Here is a 22029-nt window from a genome sequence, read left to right as displayed (position 1 = left end):
TGTGTATATTGAGTATTAAGTCTATTGAGTATTGATTCATTTTTAGTAACTTTATGACTTTAATTAATTGATTCTTACATTTCTACATCTTTTTACTCATTAAAGTAATGTAAACTATAAAAAAATATGTTTTTTTTTTGTAAACAGCGCACTAAAATTAATATAAAAATCATAATGCCTATTAAAAAGCATTTGTAGGTTGAAAAAAAGCCTTCAAAATTCATTAAAAATCATGTATTAATGGATTTCATGCTTATTTTTTAATTTTGGCATGGTTGTGCATGCGTGAAAAAAATTCACGACCGTTACGCCCGCTTCCCGTTACGTAACACCCGCGTCTCCCGCGACCCGCGACACCCGCGACCGTTTCGCGACGTTACCCGCGACCGCGATTTCGAACCATGGATTACATTCTCCATATTAAACTCTCAAATGGGGTCCATATTTCAATTCTTCATTCATATATTAATCTTCCATGAACTAGCATGATTTATTTTCCTGGTCAATACTACTACATGTTAAGGCTTCATATATATTGTGGGCCCATGAACAAACAGCTTAAGCTTTTAGGTAAAGTGGTAATCTAACATGGTATTAGAGCCATGGTTGCCAGGAGCTCCTGCGTTCTAGTCTTGTTGTCTGTGATTGTTGTTAAGAATTTTCTTATTCTCTGTAATGGGTGTTGTTTATCATGTGTTTTATCTCTCCATGTGCAATCAGGCTGCGTGCGCTGGAAAGTGTTAAGGCTTGACATATATTGTTGGCCCACAAAATAACAACTCAAGCTTTTAGGCAAGTGGTAGTCTAATGCTACAATTGTAACAAAAATCTGATAATATTTCACATTTCAATGAAATTCGCAGCTCTGTTTTATGCTTCTGTTGGAAGCGACTCTTTCAACCTTAAAGAGTATACTGATACGCATGAACTTGCATTATTCTAGCTCAAGACTTCGAGGATCTATGCCAATAAAGTTTTCTCCCATGTTTCCAGTTTTCCTTCCATTAGCCTCACAAGTAAAGCCTGGTGGAATTCCATGTATTTGGATCTAGAAAGGCGCCTAATTAAATTAATTTCGCTAGGGTTTTATGGGTGACTGGTCTGAGAATACAAGGAAAAGGTCCATAATGGACCATGGTCCTTCTGGTAACACTTTCCTTCTATCCCTTTTATCTCCAAAATTTCTATATATATATATATATATATATGTATATATATATGTATGTATATTTTCACCTAGATCAAACTTAACCCTATACCTTTGGTTCTGAACTCTGCTTGAAATGTTTTTCACAGTTTGGCAATTCAACGGTTTGCATGCTATTTTGTTTGATAACAATGTTTTGCATGCTATTAGTTTGCCTACTAAGTGGCATTGGTTAGTTTCTCAGAGATCCTTACATTTTCTTCAAGTTCTATTATCAGCTGAGTTTCATGGCTATTCAACTCCGTTGAGTTCAGTTTAGCAGTGTAGCAGTTCCAAAGGATGCTTGTTCTGGGTGAGAGAAAGGCTTATGATAAGGCACTTGTGAGACATGATGCAGGATTAGGGTAATGAGTAGGGTGAGTTTGAAAAAAGTATGTTGGGTGGGGTGGAGTGAGGTTGACGCTGAGGCTAATAGCAGAAACCCTAGTTTCTAGCGTTCTCGCAGCTCTATGGGGAGCGAGAAAGCTAATGGGGATGCACATGAATTATACACTACTTGTTGATTCTTGTTTCCAAGTTTTAATTTAAGTCAGGCTAACTAGAACAGGGATGAGTTCTGCTGTCTTGCATAAGCGACCAAGTGTAAGGACATCGAAACAAAGTAGGGTGTGTAGCTGGTGCCCATTATGGTTGTCATAAATTGTAGAAGTGTCTTGTAATTACATAGATTTAACATATTTGAATGTATGAAGTGTATAGAAATAATGGTATGGATGTGTAATATCTCCTACATTAATATCTGATTCTTCATTTTAGATTGCTCTTCCTCATTAACTTTTATAAAGTTTTGGTGCTTATTTTGTTTGATTATGGTATATTTAGGAAGTGCTTTGTTGGATATTTGGGTGGCAGGTTGCAGGATGTAGTGCACAGTGAGAAGCGTTTGTATCTGGTTTTTGAATATCTGGATTTGGATTTGAAGAAGCACATGGATTCATGTCCAGAGTTTGCTAAGGATCCACGTCTAGTAAAAGTGAGTGGGATTTTTCTGGTATTTGAAGGCTTGGTGTATTTGGAATATAAATTCTCTTAATATGAAGTCTTTTAGTTGTTGGAGAAATCTTTGTTGATGTCTGAATTGTAAGACATTTAATAATATAATGTTCATACGCATACAATATGTAACCTCTGTATGCATTTATTACATGCATATTTAATTTAATGCACTTTTCAGGTTATCAAGAAAGAAAAAAAAAACATGTGCTTACAGTGACATTTCTCTCAGCAATATCGTAGGTTAGGACATATCATAGATGAGTGAATGCATTACAGCTGCACATGCATATGTATATTCATTTATTTATTTGATATGCGTTTTCTTTAATGCACTTTCATAGGTTATCAAGAAAAATAGAACTGCAATTTGTTATGTAGCCATTATCTTGCCAATATAGTTGGCTAGGACACATGAGTCAATGCATTGACCGTTTGAACATTCTTTTATTGGTTTCTGTTCTGGTGATCAAATTTGAGAGATGAAATTACAAGGCACTGATTTTTTTTTCTTGCGATATTTTTGCCTCTTCTGCAGATGTTTCTTTATCAAATTCTCCGTGGTATTGCTTACTGTCATTCTCATAGAGTTCTTCATCGAGATTTGAAACCCCAGAACTTGCTCATAGATAGACGCACCAATGCACTAAAGCTTGCAGACTTTGGTCTGGCCAGAGCATTTGGTATTCCTGTCAGGACATTTACCCATGAGGTATGAACAGCACAGCGTTTAACTCATGCTCTGGATGGTTGTTGTTTGAAGCTATTGTTTTGAACCATTTGTTACTCTATTTCTTTTTGGTTTGGGTCTCATCAGTTGCAGTGATTATCATGTGAATTATCACTATCATATTTCTATTGTGCAGCAAAACAGTTTATGTAGGCTATGGACACTTTAAAAGCCATGTCTGTATTGGTGCATGTTAGTTTGTCAGACACCAATATCCTGACACCCCTCTGACACTTATATATGCTTCTTTAAGACACTTAATTTAAAGATGATAAAGTATATTGTTGATTAGGTTTCCTTTTAATTTTACTAGCCTTGGGCATGCACATTTCATTTTCCTAAATCAAAAAATGGATAGCTACTTGACACAGCATTGGTAATTATTCAAGAGAGGCTGGCTGCACGCCTGGGGGGTGGTGGTTGGGTTTTATGCAGAGAGAATTGGTGGGCAATTTATTGACAGGTTTGAAATCTATTGCATTTTAATGTAAAACTACTTGTCCATTTTTTTCCCCTCAAAATCCTTTTAATGCTAAAGAAAGTTAATGCTATCAGATTATTTTGCAATAATAGTAGAAAAATATGCAGATGGAGAACTGCATTGTGAATTACTTGTCTATTTTTCTTCTCTTTATTAATAATGGATATTTTACAAATAATTCCAATAATGATATATTGTGAATTTATTTAGATAGAGAATGCTATATAAATGTTTTACAAACATAATCTTTTTCATATATACATATAGTTATTGTATTTTTTTATTGCTGTATCCTACATTTTACAATTTATTGTGAATTGAGTGCATTCCTTCCATATGAAAGCCTCGTCGTGATTTTGTGAAAATATGAATATTTAACCTTTTTTTTAATTGGATTTTAGTTCTTTAAGAATGTTAGAGGTTATTTTTGTTTTTTAGTTTTATTATTAAGTTTGTTAGTATGTTAATTAGTGCGAGTTGGTAAGGGTCTTCTAGGCATTAGAATGTATTTGATTTGTATTATAAATAGAGGGAGACCTATCTTCAAGTTAGGTCATCCATTTAATCAAAATGTCAATATGGTATCAGAGTGTGATCCAACCTAAACCCTATCACACTCAGCCGTCGCCCAAAAACACCTTCCCATCACTGCCGTTCTTAGATCCACCTCCACCCTTCATTATTTCACAAAACCAACCATATAGCCTAAACCAGAACCCTCCAAAGCCTAACCCTACAAAACTCCATCGCTGGAAAGTGCCTCACGTGCCCCCATGGGCTGGCAGACTGCTGGCAGTCCCGATCCTATGCTCTGGCGTGTGAGAGAGATTCTGGTCACCTTTTTCTGATTTTTTCCTGTACCATGATCCGATTCCTTCCTTGGACCATGTTATCAGTTGTTGGGCAAGAGTAGTACTAGGATCCCATCAGAACTCCGCAGTTAAGCGTGCTTGGGAGAGAGTACTAGGTTGGGTGACCTCCTGATAGGTCCTCGTGTTGCACCCCTTTTTAAAAAAAAAAAAAAAAAGCTGTTGGGCATGTTTTTAGCTCAAAGATTCAACCTTTTTAGACCACACTCTCGTGGTAATCTGTTAATTGTTGTTTGGTTTTCATAAAGGCTCTTTTATGAGTTCTTGGAGCAGTAGCAGTGCATATCAATTGGTACGTAGTTCACCTCATCCATTGTTATTTTGGTGCTGCACATCTTTTGTGGTTGTCCTGATCAATGTTGATTATTCTCCTTGTTTCATATTTGCTTGGCTGCTGGTTTGTTAGTGTTGGGATGGAGTCTATGAATCTCAAAAACATGTTTCCTTCATCATTGCCACAAATAAGTGATAACAGCTCAAAGTAGGATGGAGAGAATCATGTTCAATGGTCTAAGGCTGTTTGGGTTTGTTTAGCAGGATTAGGAAAATCTGGCCTCTTGCTCCAATTTGATCCTTTTGATGAGAAGAGTAAAGAAATGTGGATTCAGGAAGGTACCTTGATTGTTTCCCTCCTGTGGAATTCTATGGAGCTCCAGATTGAACAGATGTGCATGCATCTAGATACGTGTAAGGAGATTTGGGATTATGCCAAGCTTTTATACTATAGTAACATTACAGCTATGTATGATTTATCCCAGGAGTACTTTCAGTTACAACAAGGAGACAGGAGAATTGCAGATTATTTTGGAGAGATGAAACGTATTCATGAGGAGCTAAACATCGTGCAATCTATAATTGTCGACGTTTGTGAGATGCAGAAGGAGAGGGAGCATATGACAGTTTTTTGGGTTCTAGTGGGCTTGAGACCCGAGTATTGTGGCAGAATTGTAGCAGAATCATTGGAATCATAGAATCAAAATGGTAAGTAGAATCTTTATGATCCTACAATGCTGCCTGGATTGGATCTTTTCCCTCTTTGAGCTTGAATTGTAAGGCCCAGTATGTGTTTTTACTGTACCAAAGGGCCCAAACTTTTTACATTAAGCCCAAAATCTTAAAATCTAGGGCAAAATAGCTCCCAGCAGCTCTGTTTGACAGTTTTGGTGTTCAATACTTCAATCAGCAGCAAGGCAGCGACCAGCGAACCCTTTGAACATCTCTCGTTCCTTTTTGACTCTCCTCTAGTCTAGTCGACTACTCCTGTAACAGTCCTGTTCAATCAGCAGTTCAGCACCCTCCACAGTTGACTCTTCTGCCGGCATTCAGTTCTGATTGTTCTTTGGTGTTCGAGTCCTTTCTTCAGTCCTCTTCTCTCTGTCGAACACCTCAGCAGTCGGCAGAGTCAGTACTCTTCAGTCTTCAACCAATTTCTAGGTATGTTCGAGCCTTGAAAAGAAAGACCCATTCATTCAGCAGAATCAACACTCAGCAGTGAGCTACAGCCAGCTACAACTACTGAGCTCTGTTTTTCTCCTTCTTCTCCTTTTTTTGCTGAGTTGCAGTTCATTTATTTCTAAGAATCAGCAATCTCTTTAAGTTATTTTAGTCTTTTAACTTCATTGAAATTTTCTCTTTTTGATTGATGATTGATTTGGGAACTAAGAATTTTGTGTGTGGCAACTGGCAATGAGTTGGATGGTTTGGAATTTTGTTGATGATGATCTCCTTAATTTTTTCTGATTTTATCATAAATTGGTTTAATTGAGCTACATTCCCAAATATAATAGGAATGCAAGGATTTGAACCTTGATCCCCCCATTGTACGAGGGCTCTACCACTTTAGCTACATTCCTAAATTATGTTTTTAACCTGATTGACTTTTTAATTAAGCTTATAGTCTTAAAAATTGTCATAAAATTCCATATACATTTATCTTAAATATTTTTTTTTACACTGAAAGTAGAACCTTACAATTCCCGATTCAATTCTACGATCCAATCCTGCAAACTCCTCCAACGATCCTTTAGCACATATTCTCCTACTCTTGCATTTGGTTTTGAGAGGACAACCTTTGCCATACAGGGTGATTCTAGTTCTCTATCAAACAACCATAGAAATTAATGAGGTGGTTTGAGGGGTCGTGGTTGTAGATATGGATGAGGTAGAGGCACTCTTTGCAAGTGCACTCATTGTGGACGAGGTAATCATGCTATTGAGCAGTGTTGGGATTTCCACGGTAGACCATCATGTGTCGCCAATGCGTTAGAAGATAAAGTAAAAAATAAAATAAATTTTTTGGTGTAATGGTCCTGTAGCAGTTATATAACGGCTGTAGCGGCCTTTATGTAACGATTGCAGTCCGTGATGGCCGCTACAACCCCACCAATTTTGTGGTGTGTAATGGTATCGGAAACTCAAAAAACCGTTATATAACGGGGTTATGTAACGGTCGTGGCCACTACGGCCCCATGGTTTTGTGACTTGTTTGAAGGCCCATCTTGTTACTAAGGGGTATACTCAGGTGTATGGCTTGGATTATTCTGACACTTTTTCTCCGATTGCCAAACTTACATCAGTTTCATCTCCTTGGCTACCACTTGTCATTGGCCTCTACATCAGTTAGATGTGAGCAATGCCTTCTTGCATGGTGATCTTGAGGAGGAGGTCTATATGGAGCAACCACCTGGGTTTCTTGCTTAGAGGGAGTTAGGCTTCATGTGTTGCCTCTAGAAGGCACTATATGGTTTAAAATAGTCTCACAGAGCATGGTTTGGTTGTTTCAGTGCTGTCGTACTTGTTTTTCATGGTATGCAGTGGATAATTTTGTGTTTCATCGTCATACTTCTTCGGGTAGGATCCTTCTTGTTGTGTATGTGGATGATATTGTTATTAGAAGTTATGATGATAAAGGTATTCATAGCCTCAAACTTTTTCTACAAACTAAGTTTCAAACCAAAGATTTGTGACCGTTGAAATACTTCTTGGGTAGAAGTATCTAGATCTTGTATGGGAACTGTTTTATCACACAGGAAGTATGTTCTTGATCTATTGGATGAAACTAGACTATTGAGATCCAAACTGGTTGATACACCCATGGATCCTAATAGTAAGTTAGTGCCAGATATGGGTGATTTGTTGCCTAATCTTGGACAATGTCGGAGACTTGTTGGAAAGTTGAATATTCAGTCGGACATATCTTTTGTAACAAGTGTTGTGAATCAATTTTTGGATTTTCCAAGGACAAGTCATTGGACATAGTAATTTGCTTCTTAAGATATCTCAAAGCTCCTAGGAGAGGTCTTTTATTTTGAGATCAGGGTCACTTTTATATTCATGGATATACATATGCAGATTGGGGTAGGTTGCCTTTGGACCGAAGGTCTACAACCGGATATTGTATCTTAGTTGGTAGTAATTTGGTGTATTGGAAACTAAGAAACAAATTGCAGCAGCGGTCAATTGCTGAATTAGAATACAGAGCTATGGCTCACGCTACTTGTGAACTTGTTTGGTTGAAGAACATGTTGGAAGAATTAGGTTTTTCACATTCTCAGCTTATGAAGTTGATGTGGGATAATCAAGATGCTCTTCATATTGCCTCCAACTCGATCTTTCATGAGCAGATTGTAGACACCCCAAATTGTCTGGGGCCTTAAGTAAACAAAACAACCTAAATAGGATATTCATAAATGGTTCCAATTTTACATAATAAAAAAAGGTGAAAAAAAAAACACAGGAGGTGGACCAGCAGTTTTGATTAAAAGACCGAGGAAATTTTTGGAAGTTGCTTTGGGATTCAAGATCACAAGATAGAATCTGAGGAAGGACGAGGGAAAAGCTTGAAGACTAGAGGAAATAAAAGTCACAGGTTGGTCTTTGGCATTTGTTTGTTTTATATTCAATTTGCTGAAAGTGGTTTGAATTCAGATTGATAGATCCAATTTCATTAAATCGAGTCAATTGACCCGACTCACTTGGTTGACCCAATTAATTCATGGACCCGACCCGTCAAACTAGGTCCATTTACTTGACCCACTAAATTCGAGTTTACCCAATCTGGGACCACTAACACTCAAGCCCAGCTCCAAGCTTAATAGTGGGTTGAGCCCACATCTTGTTTTAAAAAAAATTCATAGGGCCTAGGCCCAATTTTAAAACTCAGAGCCCACGACTCATTTTCAAAAATAAAAGGGTCCGAGCACAATTTAAAAAAAAAAAAAAAACAAACCCAATTTTTTTAAAAGCCCACTAAAATTCATTAACACTAGAGCCCAAGCCCACACAAACAAAGCCCACCAAATTCCATCAACTATTGGAGCCTAAGTCCACACGTTCAAGCCTGAAGCCCACGTGTCAAAATCCAAAACCCATCCGTGAGTTCGAAGCCAAACAGGGGGTGTTTGGTTTGCAAGAAAATAAAGGAAAAATAAAAGTAAGGGAAGGGGATACTTATCTTGATTTTGGGAGTGGATCCGGAGGTATCAGAGGATTCTATTTCTTCATGTAGATCAGACCTATAAGAAAAAACAAAATGAAAAAAAAAAAAATTATTGAAAAAATGAAAGAAAATTGAAAGGTTGGAGGAAAATAGAAGAAAAGAAGAAAGAAGATGTAAGAGGAAATAGAAGAAGGAAATAAAGCTAAGAGAGAGAAAGAACAGATCGTGAGAGAAAAGAAGAGAGAGAAAATAAAAGAAAGGAGAAGAGAAGGTGGAAAGAAACAAAATAGAGAAAAAAAAAGAAGAAAAGAAGGGAGGAACCACAAGATTGAAGAGAAGAAGAAATGGAGAAGGAACTAGAAGAAAAAGAGAGAGAGAGAGAGAGAGAGAGAGAGAGAGGAAGAGTGGAAAATGAAAAAGGGAAAAAATTTGGTTTTTGTATGCTGGGTAGTGGGCCACGTGTCACCACTGCATGGTGACATGTGGTTTGTTCTGGGCCAAGTATTTTAGGGTGACGTGACTTAATTTCAACTGTCCAATTAGATGGTGACACGTGTCACCTATTACAAAAAAAAATGGAAGCCACCGAGCAGTGACACGTGTCACCTATTACAAAAAAAAATGGAAGCCACCGAGCAGTGACATGTGTCAGGGTGACGTCATGCTCATGTCACCCTGCTATATTAAAATTGAAAAAATAAAATAAAAAAGGATGCCACATGTCACCACTATGGGTGGCCACGTGGCACCCACGGAGTCAAATCGGTTGACTCGATTCAAATTAATTAAACTAGCAACCATTAGGAACCATTTTATTTTATTTATTTAAGTTTTTTTTATTTGGTTTTTAATTTTAAAAATTAGAGAAAAATAAAAAAAAATAAAAAAGGAAAATTTTGGAAAAATATTTTTAAAGCCAAAAAAAATATTGAGTTATTTTGCCTCAAAATAAAAAAAAAAATGAAAAAAATAAAAATATCAAAAAATGAAGAAAAGCCTTTTAAAATCCTAGAAAATTTGGAAAAATGCTAAAAATGTTCAGAAGAATTCTACAAAGATTTTGAAAAAACTAGGAATGTTTTTAAAGATGTTTTTTTGATGATTTTCTTGATTTTGTGTGTGTATGCGTCCCAATGATTTTAAAAAAGGTAAAGGGGTATTTCAGATCTCACTTGTACTAGCTCTGAGGGGGCTTTATCTGACAAGATCCTCTCGTTTGGAGGTCTTATTAGACATTCCTAATCGCACTTTGATTTTCATTTTTATTTATATTTTATTTATTTATTTATTTTATTGGTTTATTTGTTTATTTAATTGTTTATTTCAAAGGAATTAGTTAAAACCATTATTAAATTTAGGGATAATTCATAATTAATTAGGTACCATTCGTAGAACCGATGTGTAGGGGGTGTTAGTACCTTCCCCTTGCATAACCCAATCCCAATTCTAGTAAAAGCAAACTAAGACTACTTATTCCTTGACCTAGGATTAGTCTAAAGACCAATCAATGAGTAGTAATTGGGTGATCTAACCACACCGAGGTAAATAACAGGTTAGTGGCGGCTCCATTCAAATTACAATACTATTATTTCTCGCCATTCCATACCCTTCTCCGAGATGTTGCGACACAGACGAAACACATTGAAGTTGATTGCTATTTTGTTCGAGAGAAACTTGTGCCAAAGCTCATTACTACTGCTTATGTGAAGTTAGACATATAGCTTGCTAATTTGTTTACCAAAGCTTTGGTGGGCGCTTGTGTCAAATTTATTTGTAACACGCTAGGAGCATATGATATTTATGCTCCAGCTTGAGGGGGAGCGTTAAGAGGTTATTTATGTTTTTAGTATTATTTGAGTTTTTTAGTATGTTAATTAGTGAGAGTTGGTAATGGTAGTAGGATCATTAGAATGTATTTGATATGTATTATAAATAGAGGGAGAGACCTGTCTTCAAGTTAGGTCATCCATTTAATCCAAATCTCAACAAAGAAAAAATATTATGCACAATTACATGTATGGTTTATACTACTTATACCATCTCTTGCTACATATTTTCAGATGATAAAAATTTCGTTCCATTTTTACTTTAGCAGGTTCTTAGCCATCAATGTTTATTTACAGGTGGTGACACTCTGGTACAGAGCACCAGAAATACTCCTCGGATCCCGCCATTATTCTACGCCTGTGGATGTGTGGTCAGTGGGCTGTATATTTGCTGAGATGGTGAACCAGCGGCCATTGTTCCCTGGGGACTCTGAGATTGATGAATTGTTCAAGATTTTCAGGTTTTGCAGCTTCCCGGCTACATTTCTTTTTTCCCTTTCTACATTTTTCTCCAAGTGTCCTCTATTTTAGAAATTTGTAAGGGGATTTCATTCTTGTCTCAAATTATGCAACCAGTTTAGAATATAAAGTATGAAGTTAATAATCTGATCATAGTGACTGCTTTGAAAGAGTGCTTTGCTTTAATGTTTTGTTTTGCGTCTGAGTGACTTTCTATATTCAAAGTGTCCTCACAAAACTTAAAGAGTGATTACATTCATGAATGGTGTTCAGATGGCTATGTAGTTGAAATGCTTCACCAATAATTGATTTCGGAAAAAGAAAAAAAAGAAGATGATGATAAAAGAAGGTATATTAGATTGAGAGAGAAGTTACAACCTAAGGGGATAAGAAGTCCACCCAAAAAAATAAAGAGCAGAAACAGAATAAAAAAATAATAATAAAAAAATTGAAGCAGAAATATAAATAAACAAATAGAATGATTAACCAAGAAAACCCCTTTTCAATCCCTTTCAGTTGTAGTTCTCTGTGCAAGTTAAATTTGCTAGCTCCCTTAGACCATTCTTCTCTTTGAACCTATCCCCATCACAGCGCTCTTCAATTCCGCCAGCATCACACATTTTTAAATCCAATTTATCCATTATATCTTGGGCTTCTAAATCCTTCCTAGAAATCACCTCACTGGTGTAGGTAAAATTCCATCCTTTAACTTCAGTTTATTATCCAACCATTGTTTTCAGAAATAGGAAACCACTCCAATACTTCCAACAGGACAGGATGCACATATGATAGTTCCCTGAGAACATCACAGGAACATATCAGATTGTTTCTGAATCTCATCCAACAGCAAACCCCCATCACAGTCAAACTCATTGGCCTCATCACTATCTCTATCTGAAAAATCTCCCCATTTCTTAGCCTCCTTTCCTTTGCTAGCTCCATCACTTGCTATATCCTTCATCTTAGCTAGTGTATCCTCCATGATACTCAATTCTCCTTTAGAATCTTTCCTTATAATCTTTGGTTTTATCTCACCAGAATAATATCTAAAGAGTGGATATTATTTGTATTGTTGTACGCTAACTGAACTTTTGACGATTCTTGGAGCTCAATGGTTTTAACCCCATCCAATTAATTATTCTTTTACCCTGGAACATGATTTCATGTTTTTGTTAAGAGTTATAAATGTTGGTTTGTTTTGAAGTTGATATGGTTAAAATTTCTGTGAGATTTGAAAAATAATTGCTGAAATGTCCATACTGTTTGAAAATTTTAAATTCCTTTAGAGGCCAGTTGGTTTCAGTGTAAAAAATGGTGGAAACAAAAAGTAAAAACCGGAGGGAGAAATTAAAAATTGAAAACTAGCAACTTGATTGGTTAGTATTTTCAAAATTAAAACCTAATTGAACAAATGCTCATTTTTGTATTTGAATCAATAACAATTAAAGATGCAATTGAAATAATGAAAATATAAAAGAATACAAATTAAAATATTATAATTAAAAAACGAAACAGTTATAATTGTTTTATCTAATCATTATATTTCAAAACTTGCTTTTTTTGTGAATCAGGAATAATTGAAAATAGTAAAATATATATATATTTTTTCAAATTTTTAGAAGTTATATGGATATTTTTATTTTAATTGTATTTTAAATTAACATGGTCATTTTATTTTAATTGAAATTAAAAACTTGTGTATAAAATGAATGACTTATTTACAAAAGTGAGTTCTGGGTATTAAAGTACTTGGACGAGTTGCCAAAACAATTAAAACCCATGAAGTTTGGTTTTTTTTTTTTTGTTTTGTTTTGTTTTGTTTTGTTTTTTTTTTTGAAAACTGAAAACTAACAATAGATAGAAAATCAGGAACGTAAACAAGCACGTAATTATAATCTGATTTTTCGCTGTACTGCAACAGAAATTAAAAAAAAAGAAAAAGAAATGACACCAAACAGCACCTTAGTTAATTTCAATATTTAACTAAACTACATCACACCTGGGATTATACAAAACATATACATTTTACAGGAATAACAACCTTCCACATGAAATTTAAGCCCAAAATTCATAGACTGCAGTATAAGAATGCACGCCCGAAGTTTTAAAATTTGAATAAAAAAAATACTATTATAGGTTTTTGGGCTCATGGTGGGTCCTGGAAAGTAGCAGCAAGCAAGTGGGCCCTCAAATTTGTTTTTTTTGTTTTTAATTTGATTTAGTGTCTATTGTAGTGATTAGATAAAACTGATTACAGCAGTGACGACGAATCTTATCCATTTAGAAAATGTTTATGAGAACTTGATTATGGAAGAAGCTTATGAACCTTACTTGCAGAAGGAACCGATGTTTTTTATCCATATGCATATTGCAGATCTGTCTATTAATATGGTCTTTTCTTTGTATTTTTTTTGGTATGAAGAATTATGGGCACTCCAAATGAGGATACATGGCCTGGGGTGACTTCTCTGCCTGATTTTAAATCGACCTTTCCCAAGTGGCCTCCTAAGGTACACGAGTCTCTCTCATGTTATCACTTGAAGTTTTTCATCTTTCCACTCTGGTGCAGGAAAACAAAACATCCTTCCACTAGGAATTATATCAGACTACATATTTGTATAGGATAACGATATAATTTGTGGATTATTTACATTTTGCAGGACCTAGCAACTGTGGTTCCAAATCTTGATTCAGCAGGTGCTGATCTTCTTACTGTAAGTTTTCCATGCCTTTGCTGAAGACTAGTGGATCATGCCAAATCCTCCATACATGTTCAAAAATTTTGTTGTACTTCAGTACCTTCTTGCAATCCTCAGAAATCTATTTTGGACAAACTGCGTTTCACCTTGCTTTTCTACTGTGTCAATTCTCACGAGGATTTTGACTTTGGTGCTGTTGAGTGAGGCTTCATCCCCCCTACAAATTTAGTTCTTATTGTTGGCCATGTTTTAAAAGGCTCAATCAAGGCTCGCGTCAAGGCAAGGCATGCTTAAAATGCTTTGAGGCTTAATTAAAAGACCAAATCCCAAATAAGCAGCATTACAGGGTGAGGCTTATGCATTTCTAGGAAAGGCATTCTTTTTGTGCCTTTTTAGTTGAGGCTTGCACATTTTGGGTGCGTGATTCTCAAGATAGATTTGGCTAGAAAATCTTAACTTCATGTTTATATAAAAAGATGTTATAATATGAATGAGTTAATTTCTAAAACCCCTAAACCTCAACCTTTCCAACACATTGAGAGTTGTATCTTTAGATCTTGAAAATAATTTGATCTTTATAATCTTATAGCTATCTCGTCATGATTTATGTAATGAATTCAAGCTGGTAATTTTTGAATGGCCAACAAGTAGTTTGCAGATAATATTTGATTTTCTTGATTGTTCTTTTTTTATTAAAATATTTGTAATTTATTTACATGTTTTTATCTAGGAATAAAAATTTCCCAAAAGGCTTATGCCTCACCTCTTTTAAGTGTTAAAATGCCTTGCCTAATGCCTTCACCTTTTGAAACATTGGTTGCTATTGTGTTGTTGTTGTTATTATTATTATTATTATTATTTTCTAAGAGAGGTATGTTGACGATTCCGAGGCATAGTACTCTCTACATTGTCAAAAGTAGATTGGTCTGAACAAAAACCTCAAGCTCTTTTCTCCCCTTTGGCTGCCTCTGTTCCCCGTTGTACACAATCAATCCACTTTCGTTTCAGCATAGCTGTGGGGGGCAGTAGAAGGGGTAGGGGTAGACCTAAAATAACTTGGGAGGAGATAGTAAGGATTTAACATCCTTGAATATATCAAAAGAACTGGTCCATGATCGCATTAATTTGCGAAAAAAGATTCATATAGCCGATCCCACTTAGTGGGACTAAGGCTTGGTTTGGTTGTTTTGTGGGCTTGAGCTTTTTCAATTCTCTTTCATGACAATTGTAGATAAACAGATGTTATCTGTGTTGGTTCTAGAGCAGTTTTTGCAATTTAATCGGTGCTATTTTAATACTTTGATCCAGAAAATGCTCCGCTTGGATCCTAGCAGAAGAATAACAGCTCGGAGTGCTCTAGAGCATGAATACTTCAAGGACATTGGATTTGTACCCTGATTCCCCATACCTGGCATTGGCGTCTTTGCTGCTGAAGTGTCTATATTTGATTGTAGCATTCTATGGGTATTGATCGTGTCAAAAGGTCGTGTTGTCTTTTTTAGCAATTTTTCCTGTTGCTTTAAATTGTCTTGGGAACCTTATCCACATTGCATTCAACAGACTGGAATTGGCCACCATGGAATTGGCTTTCCTACTCGTAGTTATGCATAGGTTGTATTTTTCAAATTTCCTTGTAATTTGAAAAGAATATGTTTACTTAACCTACTTTGTTTTTCCAATAGGGAATGAAAAGCATTGTATTGTTTTACATGGTGTTTTCGTAAGGTTGTACTCCCCCCTTGCCACTCCTTGTGGGGGCCAAAAACTTAAAAGTCTATTTTGGTTTTAGTTCCATCATTGGACATGTCCAGGTACTAGGCATCTCGCTTCAGTAGCATGTGTACTGAATGTTCCCCATAAATTGCTTGGAAGAAAAATTAGGTTCTCCCCGAAAACCAGTGTGATTGTGATCGCCCGGTCAGGCCTCCCTGCCTCAGAAGCAAAATCTGTAAGAGGAAGAAACCCTGTTACCAAGTTGAGTAGCAGCACTCAGCTGATGCTAGAAGTTTCCTCAAAATGCACATTTGAGGATCATATGTGCTCACAGCGAAGGAAGAATTTTCATTTCTTTCATTCAGAACCAAAATTTCATACAATTGGAGAGCTGCTTTCTATTTGTCTGGGATTTTTATTACTTTTGTTTGGGAGTCGTTCTCCTCCACTGAAAAATTATCTCGGGGCCTTTCTTGAGATTTCAAGAATTGCAGAGATGACCGCAAAAATGACCTCCCCTAAGGTTTGCCAAACCTCTCGCATTTTGCAAAAGACAAATCTTTTAAGGGGGGGAGATTTATGTCTTTTTGACCAACCTGAAGGGAAGTATCTAGAATTTTTGAAATTTCAAAGGAGGTCAATGGAATATTTGAACCTTTAGGGAGATATCTGTCTTTTTATCAAACTTTAGGATAGGTGATTGTCTTTTGTTCTAGAATTTATCGTATTTTATGAGTTATTCTATTCATGATTTTAGGCTTATTTTTAATTAAATATTTCATAAAATTCAAGTGTTTGTAAAAAATATCAAAATTTTGAGATTTTCAAAATATAAATTATCTTGTAAATTCTATCGCTTTTGTATTTGAAGATTATCATTAAAAAAATAAAATTTAAATTTTTTGAGGATGGTAATAAATCAAGGGACAAAAACATACTTTTACACAAGCTAGCATTTGATTTTTTTAATTTTTTAATTTTATTAAACGGAATTTCACTCTTAATGATATTTTATATGGAGAGAAAAGATAATCAAAAACTAATTCTTTTTTCATTTTTCTTCCATTTTTTTTTCCAAAATAAATTTTTAGTGCAAACAAAGCTTTAATTAATAAAATTCGCTTCTTTTCATTACCTATATAACCTATAAGAATCCCTTATTATTTCTTGCCGTCGCAATTTCAACAGTCGCACCAAATAACATGACACAAAAGGGTTTTCTCCAATAGTACTTTTTTATTTTATTTTATAGGATTATTATTTCTTTATTAATTTGAGTTACAAAATGGCCTTTTATGTGCATATACTTTGCTATTAAGCTCTTCCTTTTTTCTTTTTTTTTGTTTCCCATTCAATTCACGTGCCATCCACAACCCCAATTATATATAAGAGAAAAAGCATAAATTAAACATGTGCCAAATGGTCAGAGAGATTTCTTGCTCACCCAATGCATATGCAAAGAAAAAGAGAGTAATGCTTTTAAGTAGCAACTTTCTAGCTTTAATAAAAAAATAATAATAACAAATTAATTTTAAAACACGGATTGTTTGATTTAAAAAACTTTATGCAAATGAACTTTTTGATATTTCTAGCATTAATTTCATAATTAAGTAGAAAAGAACAGAAAGATAATTTCATAATTTGAGGATTTATTTACTTTGAGCTGTCATTCCGTTGTCAAGAAAAATAAAATAGTAAGTATACTAGAAACAAAGAAATTACAATTAAAAGTCATGATATTTAGTTCACCAACGCCCCCTATTTAAAGTTATTTTTCTTATATATAATATCATTTTAAAAATAAGATGCAAATTATTCTTTGCATCTTCTTTCTTAAATATGATTCAAAATTAAAAGCTGTTCATGATTTAAAATTTAAAAAAGTTAACAACATAATTGATTACCAGTGGGTTTTTTTTTTTTAATTCCTAGTTCTGAATAGAAGTTTGTGAAAGAAAAAAACAAGATTAAAACATCAAAATTTTGTTTTATTCTCTCCATTTCAAACATAATTAAAATAAAAACTTATATTGAATTATATATTTTTTTAAAAAACAGAAGTTTATGAAAAATCAAGTAAAGTGTTTTCTTTCTCATTAAGTAGATTACTTAATATTTTACGTTCTCTTCCTTCATCATTGCAAAGAAAACTTTTAAGGCTGTTTGATTCACAAAATGATCACTTCTCAGGAATACAATGATCATAATATTATGAGGATTTAATAGCTTGTAAGAAAAAAATGTGTTACGATAACTACATTTCATCTTGAATGAAATAATACGAATTTTCATATACGTGTGGAATTTTTTTGAAAAATAATATTACATATCTATGCATTTTTTGTTACATTGTTTGGGTCTATTCCACTAGACATTTTGCGAACCTAAAAAATTAGAGATGAATATAGGATGTAAACCTTTGGATTGTCTAAGCTGCCTTAATTACTCTAGAAACCAATTGCCATTTCATTCCCCCACTGTCCTTTCTTTTTGGTGATGGCTTTCACCAGCACTCCAGCAGTAAATATTGTGTTCCAAACTATCACAGCTGAATTTTTCTGAAATGGAAAGTTTAGCGGAAAGCAAATTCCCAATCAGCCAAACTTTCCGGAAAGCAAGCCAGCCCTCCTACATACAATATAATTGTAAAGTCTCACATGTGCATTGAATTCTTTCCTAAATATCTCCCTACTTTCCCCAACTATATAAGCCATTGTTTGCAGTTCTAGGACTTCAGAGCCAAGTGCAAATCCCACAAGTTAACATTTTTAGAATTGCCAGAGTTCTTACTTCGCTCTTAAAAAAAGGAATTACCAATCCCCATCTACACACCCATCTCAGCATTGAAGGATCCAATTCACCATGAACATTTCCAAGAACACTTGGTTTCTGAACAGTCTTTTTCTTTATTCTCTTACAGCCTTGTTCGCCTGCTGTCTTTATTTTTCCACTGTTGGTTTTTCTTTCATTCTCCCAAAAGTTTGGTCGCTCTTGGTCAGCCCCAAGTACTTGTTTGTGGTGGGCAATGCCATTGTTGTGTACCTTGTGAGAGAATCAAAGCTTGAGGGCTCACAGTCAGAGCGTTCGTACTCAGGAACTGAGACTCATGAAGTATGCTTTTGTCAGAGGGGAACCCGAAGTCTCAGAGGGCAACCTACTGCTCTTGAAGAGAACGAAGAGGAGAGGGAATTGGAGGAGATGTGTTTGGTAGAAGAGACAGCAAGTGGGAATGAAGAACGAGAGATAAAAGAAAAAGTCTGTGACGATGAGGAAGAGGTGAGGGAATTGGAGGAGATGAGTTTGGTAGAAGAGACTGAAAGTGGGGAAGAAGGAAGAGAAATAGAAATAAAAGAAGAAAAACTTGGCAATGAGGAGGAGGGTGATGGCGGAGAAAAAGAAGAGGAAGCGATTGATGATGAAGAAGAAGAAGAAGTAGAGGGCGGCCTGCCAGCTGAAGAACTAAACAGAAGGGTTGAAGAGTTCATTGCAAGGGTAAACAGGGAGAGGTGGCTTGAAGCTAAATTACTACGTTATTATAATATATAATATGAAGCTAAGATGGTTAAGCTAAAAGTAAACCGATAAAAAACCATAGTTAAGCAAAATTATCATACTGGACATTTCTCTCCATAAAGAAGAACATACGAGGAACATCATTCTTTTGAAGCATCAGGCATGCACAGCTGAACATCATCAGCTACAGTTCTGCAAGCCGTTGCAGGCTGTCAAAATGGATTGCTTCAGAAATCTGCCTATATATACTTTAGAGAGATAAAGAGAGATGAGGCTTTTAGAGTGGTTGTGTAGACAAGCCTGTAGGAATATGGACTCACAACACAGCAATTGAAAACAGATGTAATTTCAAATAGTGTGCCTATGTTTAACCCCACTATATAATAAACAGATTTATTTCAGTCTCCAAAAATAGTCCATACAACAATATTTGAATGCTGCACCTAGGGGCGGAGAGGCAAGGTAGGGCAGGCAGAGGCCTTGGCCCTTGGCTCTCATTAAAAATTAAGAGTGCAAAGTTATTCTCTCAGAACTCTAAATTTTTTTTGGTTGTATCCATTAATTTTTGTGTAAATGACGTAGTAAATATTTAAGCGAACACCCATGGTGAGGGTGGTTGAGCTAAATGCCTCTGAAACACCCCTTATGCAAAAACATATACATCTAGTTGCAGCCCCAATGCCTTTAGCACTCTACATTTAGTCATTGGGCACATGCAATGCACATGTAATATGTTTCTGTTCATTTTCTGAACATTTTTTTGAATTTTTATTTATATTTTCCTAAAAAGAGACCAAAGAAATAGTTATTGGTAGTAATAAGTTAGTCGTAACTAGTTATTTGTTAGTTATAGTTATGGGATACCAAATATTTGTCTATATTATATTAGTTTTATTATTCAATCAATATCTATAAAGAGGAATTTTGGGAAGGGGTATGCCAAAATTGGAGAATTCCATTTTTATGTATTAAATATTGCCTTTGTTTTATTTCAATATTTTTTTTTACTTTTAGTTATTTTTCTTCTTTGTATTTCTTTTCTAATATAATGACATCATTCTATCTACTTACAAATTATGAGAAGAAATTCAATATATAAAAATAAATAAGTATTCCTAATTTATATGTTTTGCTTCAATATTATCATTTCTTTTGCATCCAACAGAATAAATGAGTACTAAGTTTTGATTCTTTGTCCTTCGCTTTTGGTACACTTGCTTCATCTGTCGCTATGTCCTATAGTTCAAAATACAAATACATACCATCTCTCGAAGACTTTGAGTAGAACACCACCTAAATATGAGTCACAAAGCAACAAGATTAAATGCTAATGGCTACTGCAATCTGCATCTATTCTTTCCATTCTTCAAAATTCAACCAATGCAATCTAAATTAAATTATTCACTAAAAAAATTTCAATTCATTTCTAGAAAGAACAGTACACACAAATACAAACACAATCAAGTCTACTTTGAAGCTAAACTAGTGTCTTGGCAAATCTATCCCAAATTATGCCACATTTTTGTCTTAATTTTGAGTAGAAACTTTATGTCACAAAAGCTGTAAGCATTTTCATTTTTTGGCTGGGGGAGGGGGAGGGGGAGGGGGGGATGGGGGATGCTCTTCAGGTGTAAATTTACATTTCAAAATGTGCATCCATGTAACTCATACTGATCTGCAAAGATTCGAAATCCATGTGCCAATGGATGATGCAACTGAAGGCCAGGTATGATCTTGGAGTGTCTAAGGGAATTATTGAAAAAAAGAAATAAAGAAAGAAAAGCACTATATAGAACAATTGAATCAAGATAAAAAAACCTAGTGTCGTAGGATCAAATGTGGCTAAAAAAACCTCACATCATCCATTTATGCAATAAGAATTATAATGTTACTAAAGAACAGTACTATTGTAGAAAGCACAAATATAATACTATCTTTTAAAGGCTAAATTGATCTATCATTGAAATGCGACTAAGGCATAAGGGACACAAGGAATACAAGGTGATGGAACAAAACAGATGGGATGCAAGCCTCACTTCTCTATGAACAAACAAAGCTTTGTCCTACTATTTTGATTTTAACTCATATTTTATTTATTGTTATAGAATTAATCATGAAATTATTATCAACAATATGCAGTAAAAATAACTGTAAACTGTTTTAGAATAAATATGTAACAACATTACATATTTATAAACATGTCGTTAAACAGTTCTAGCAATGATAGAAAAATCAACAAGAGGAATGGAGATGGTTGAGATTAAAAAGCATCCAATCAAATATCAACTGTATCTATTTTAGAGTCTACCATCAACTTTCTTAGTTGAAAGACTTAGCAGCAACCAAATTACTCCAGGGGGCATTTTTCGCAGAGCAAAGCATCTTAACAAAATTGAATACGATATTGCCATCAATTAGACAACTAAATAGAGACGACTATGCCAACTAAAATCCTAAAATGACTTGAGAGTTCCAAACTGTTGTTGAGAAAAACATACAAGCTACATTGGAAAATAATGGTATAACCTCTCAAAAGCTATGTTAAATACGACAAGACTGGATGATTCAATTGCATGGGCATGTCCATATTAGTTTGCTCATTGAACATTACAAATGCAAACCATTGATAGTTTGGAAAAATAAATGCACAAGACGTGCTTTAAAAAGAATTTCAGGCACAGATTCTATAGAATACTATATCTCGCACCTTAATTGCTCCTCATTAATGACCAGATATTGAACATGAATTCTTTGCACTCTCTTCAACCAACCTACACAAAGGAAGCCACCTCTTCTTCTCTTGTTAGTACAAACAAGTTTTATCATTTATAACAACAAATGCAGCAAGGTTATAGAAGCTTCCATTTATAAGTGACAATCATACTTGCCCAAGTGGCAATTCATCGTTCAGAAGAAAATAATTCCCTTCCCACTTTTCAGTCAGGAGAGAACACAAAAAAACAACCCAAAACTACCCCACGTAATCATAAACATCATGAATATAAATTGAAACCTTAGGAGCTGAGAAACGACACAACTTCTTTGAATGCAAAGTGAGGCAGAAAGCATCCATTACTCCTGTGGTGCTCACTTCCGCACTA

The 22029-nt window shown here is 35.0% G+C and overlaps 1 protein-coding gene across 4 annotated transcripts in view; it reads left to right on the top strand.

Moving 5' to 3' along the window:
* Positions 1-15410, top strand: part of LOC131144786 (cell division control protein 2 homolog A) — a 46708-nt gene extending 31298 nt beyond the window's left edge. For all 4 annotated transcript variants that reach the window (XM_058093643.1, XM_058093644.1, XM_058093642.1 and 1 more), the window contains 6 exons: positions 2060-2180; positions 2739-2912; positions 10842-11005; positions 13426-13513; positions 13664-13717; positions 15011-15410. In XM_058093643.1, the coding sequence (XP_057949626.1) occupies positions 2060-2180; positions 2739-2912; positions 10842-11005; positions 13426-13513; positions 13664-13717; positions 15011-15100 (691 nt within the window). In that variant the 3' untranslated portion in view covers positions 15101-15410. The remainder of the gene's footprint in view (positions 1-2059; positions 2181-2738; positions 2913-10841; positions 11006-13425; positions 13514-13663; positions 13718-15010) is intronic.
* The last annotated feature ends 6619 nt before the right edge of the window (positions 15411-22029 follow it).

The sequence above is a fragment of the Malania oleifera genome, chromosome 12 (assembly GCF_029873635.1).
Source record: "Malania oleifera isolate guangnan ecotype guangnan chromosome 12, ASM2987363v1, whole genome shotgun sequence".
Taxonomy (NCBI): domain Eukaryota; kingdom Viridiplantae; phylum Streptophyta; class Magnoliopsida; order Santalales; family Ximeniaceae; genus Malania; species Malania oleifera.
The sequence above is the reverse complement of the archived record's forward strand: the minus strand, read 5'-3'. Positions and strand labels throughout refer to the sequence as shown.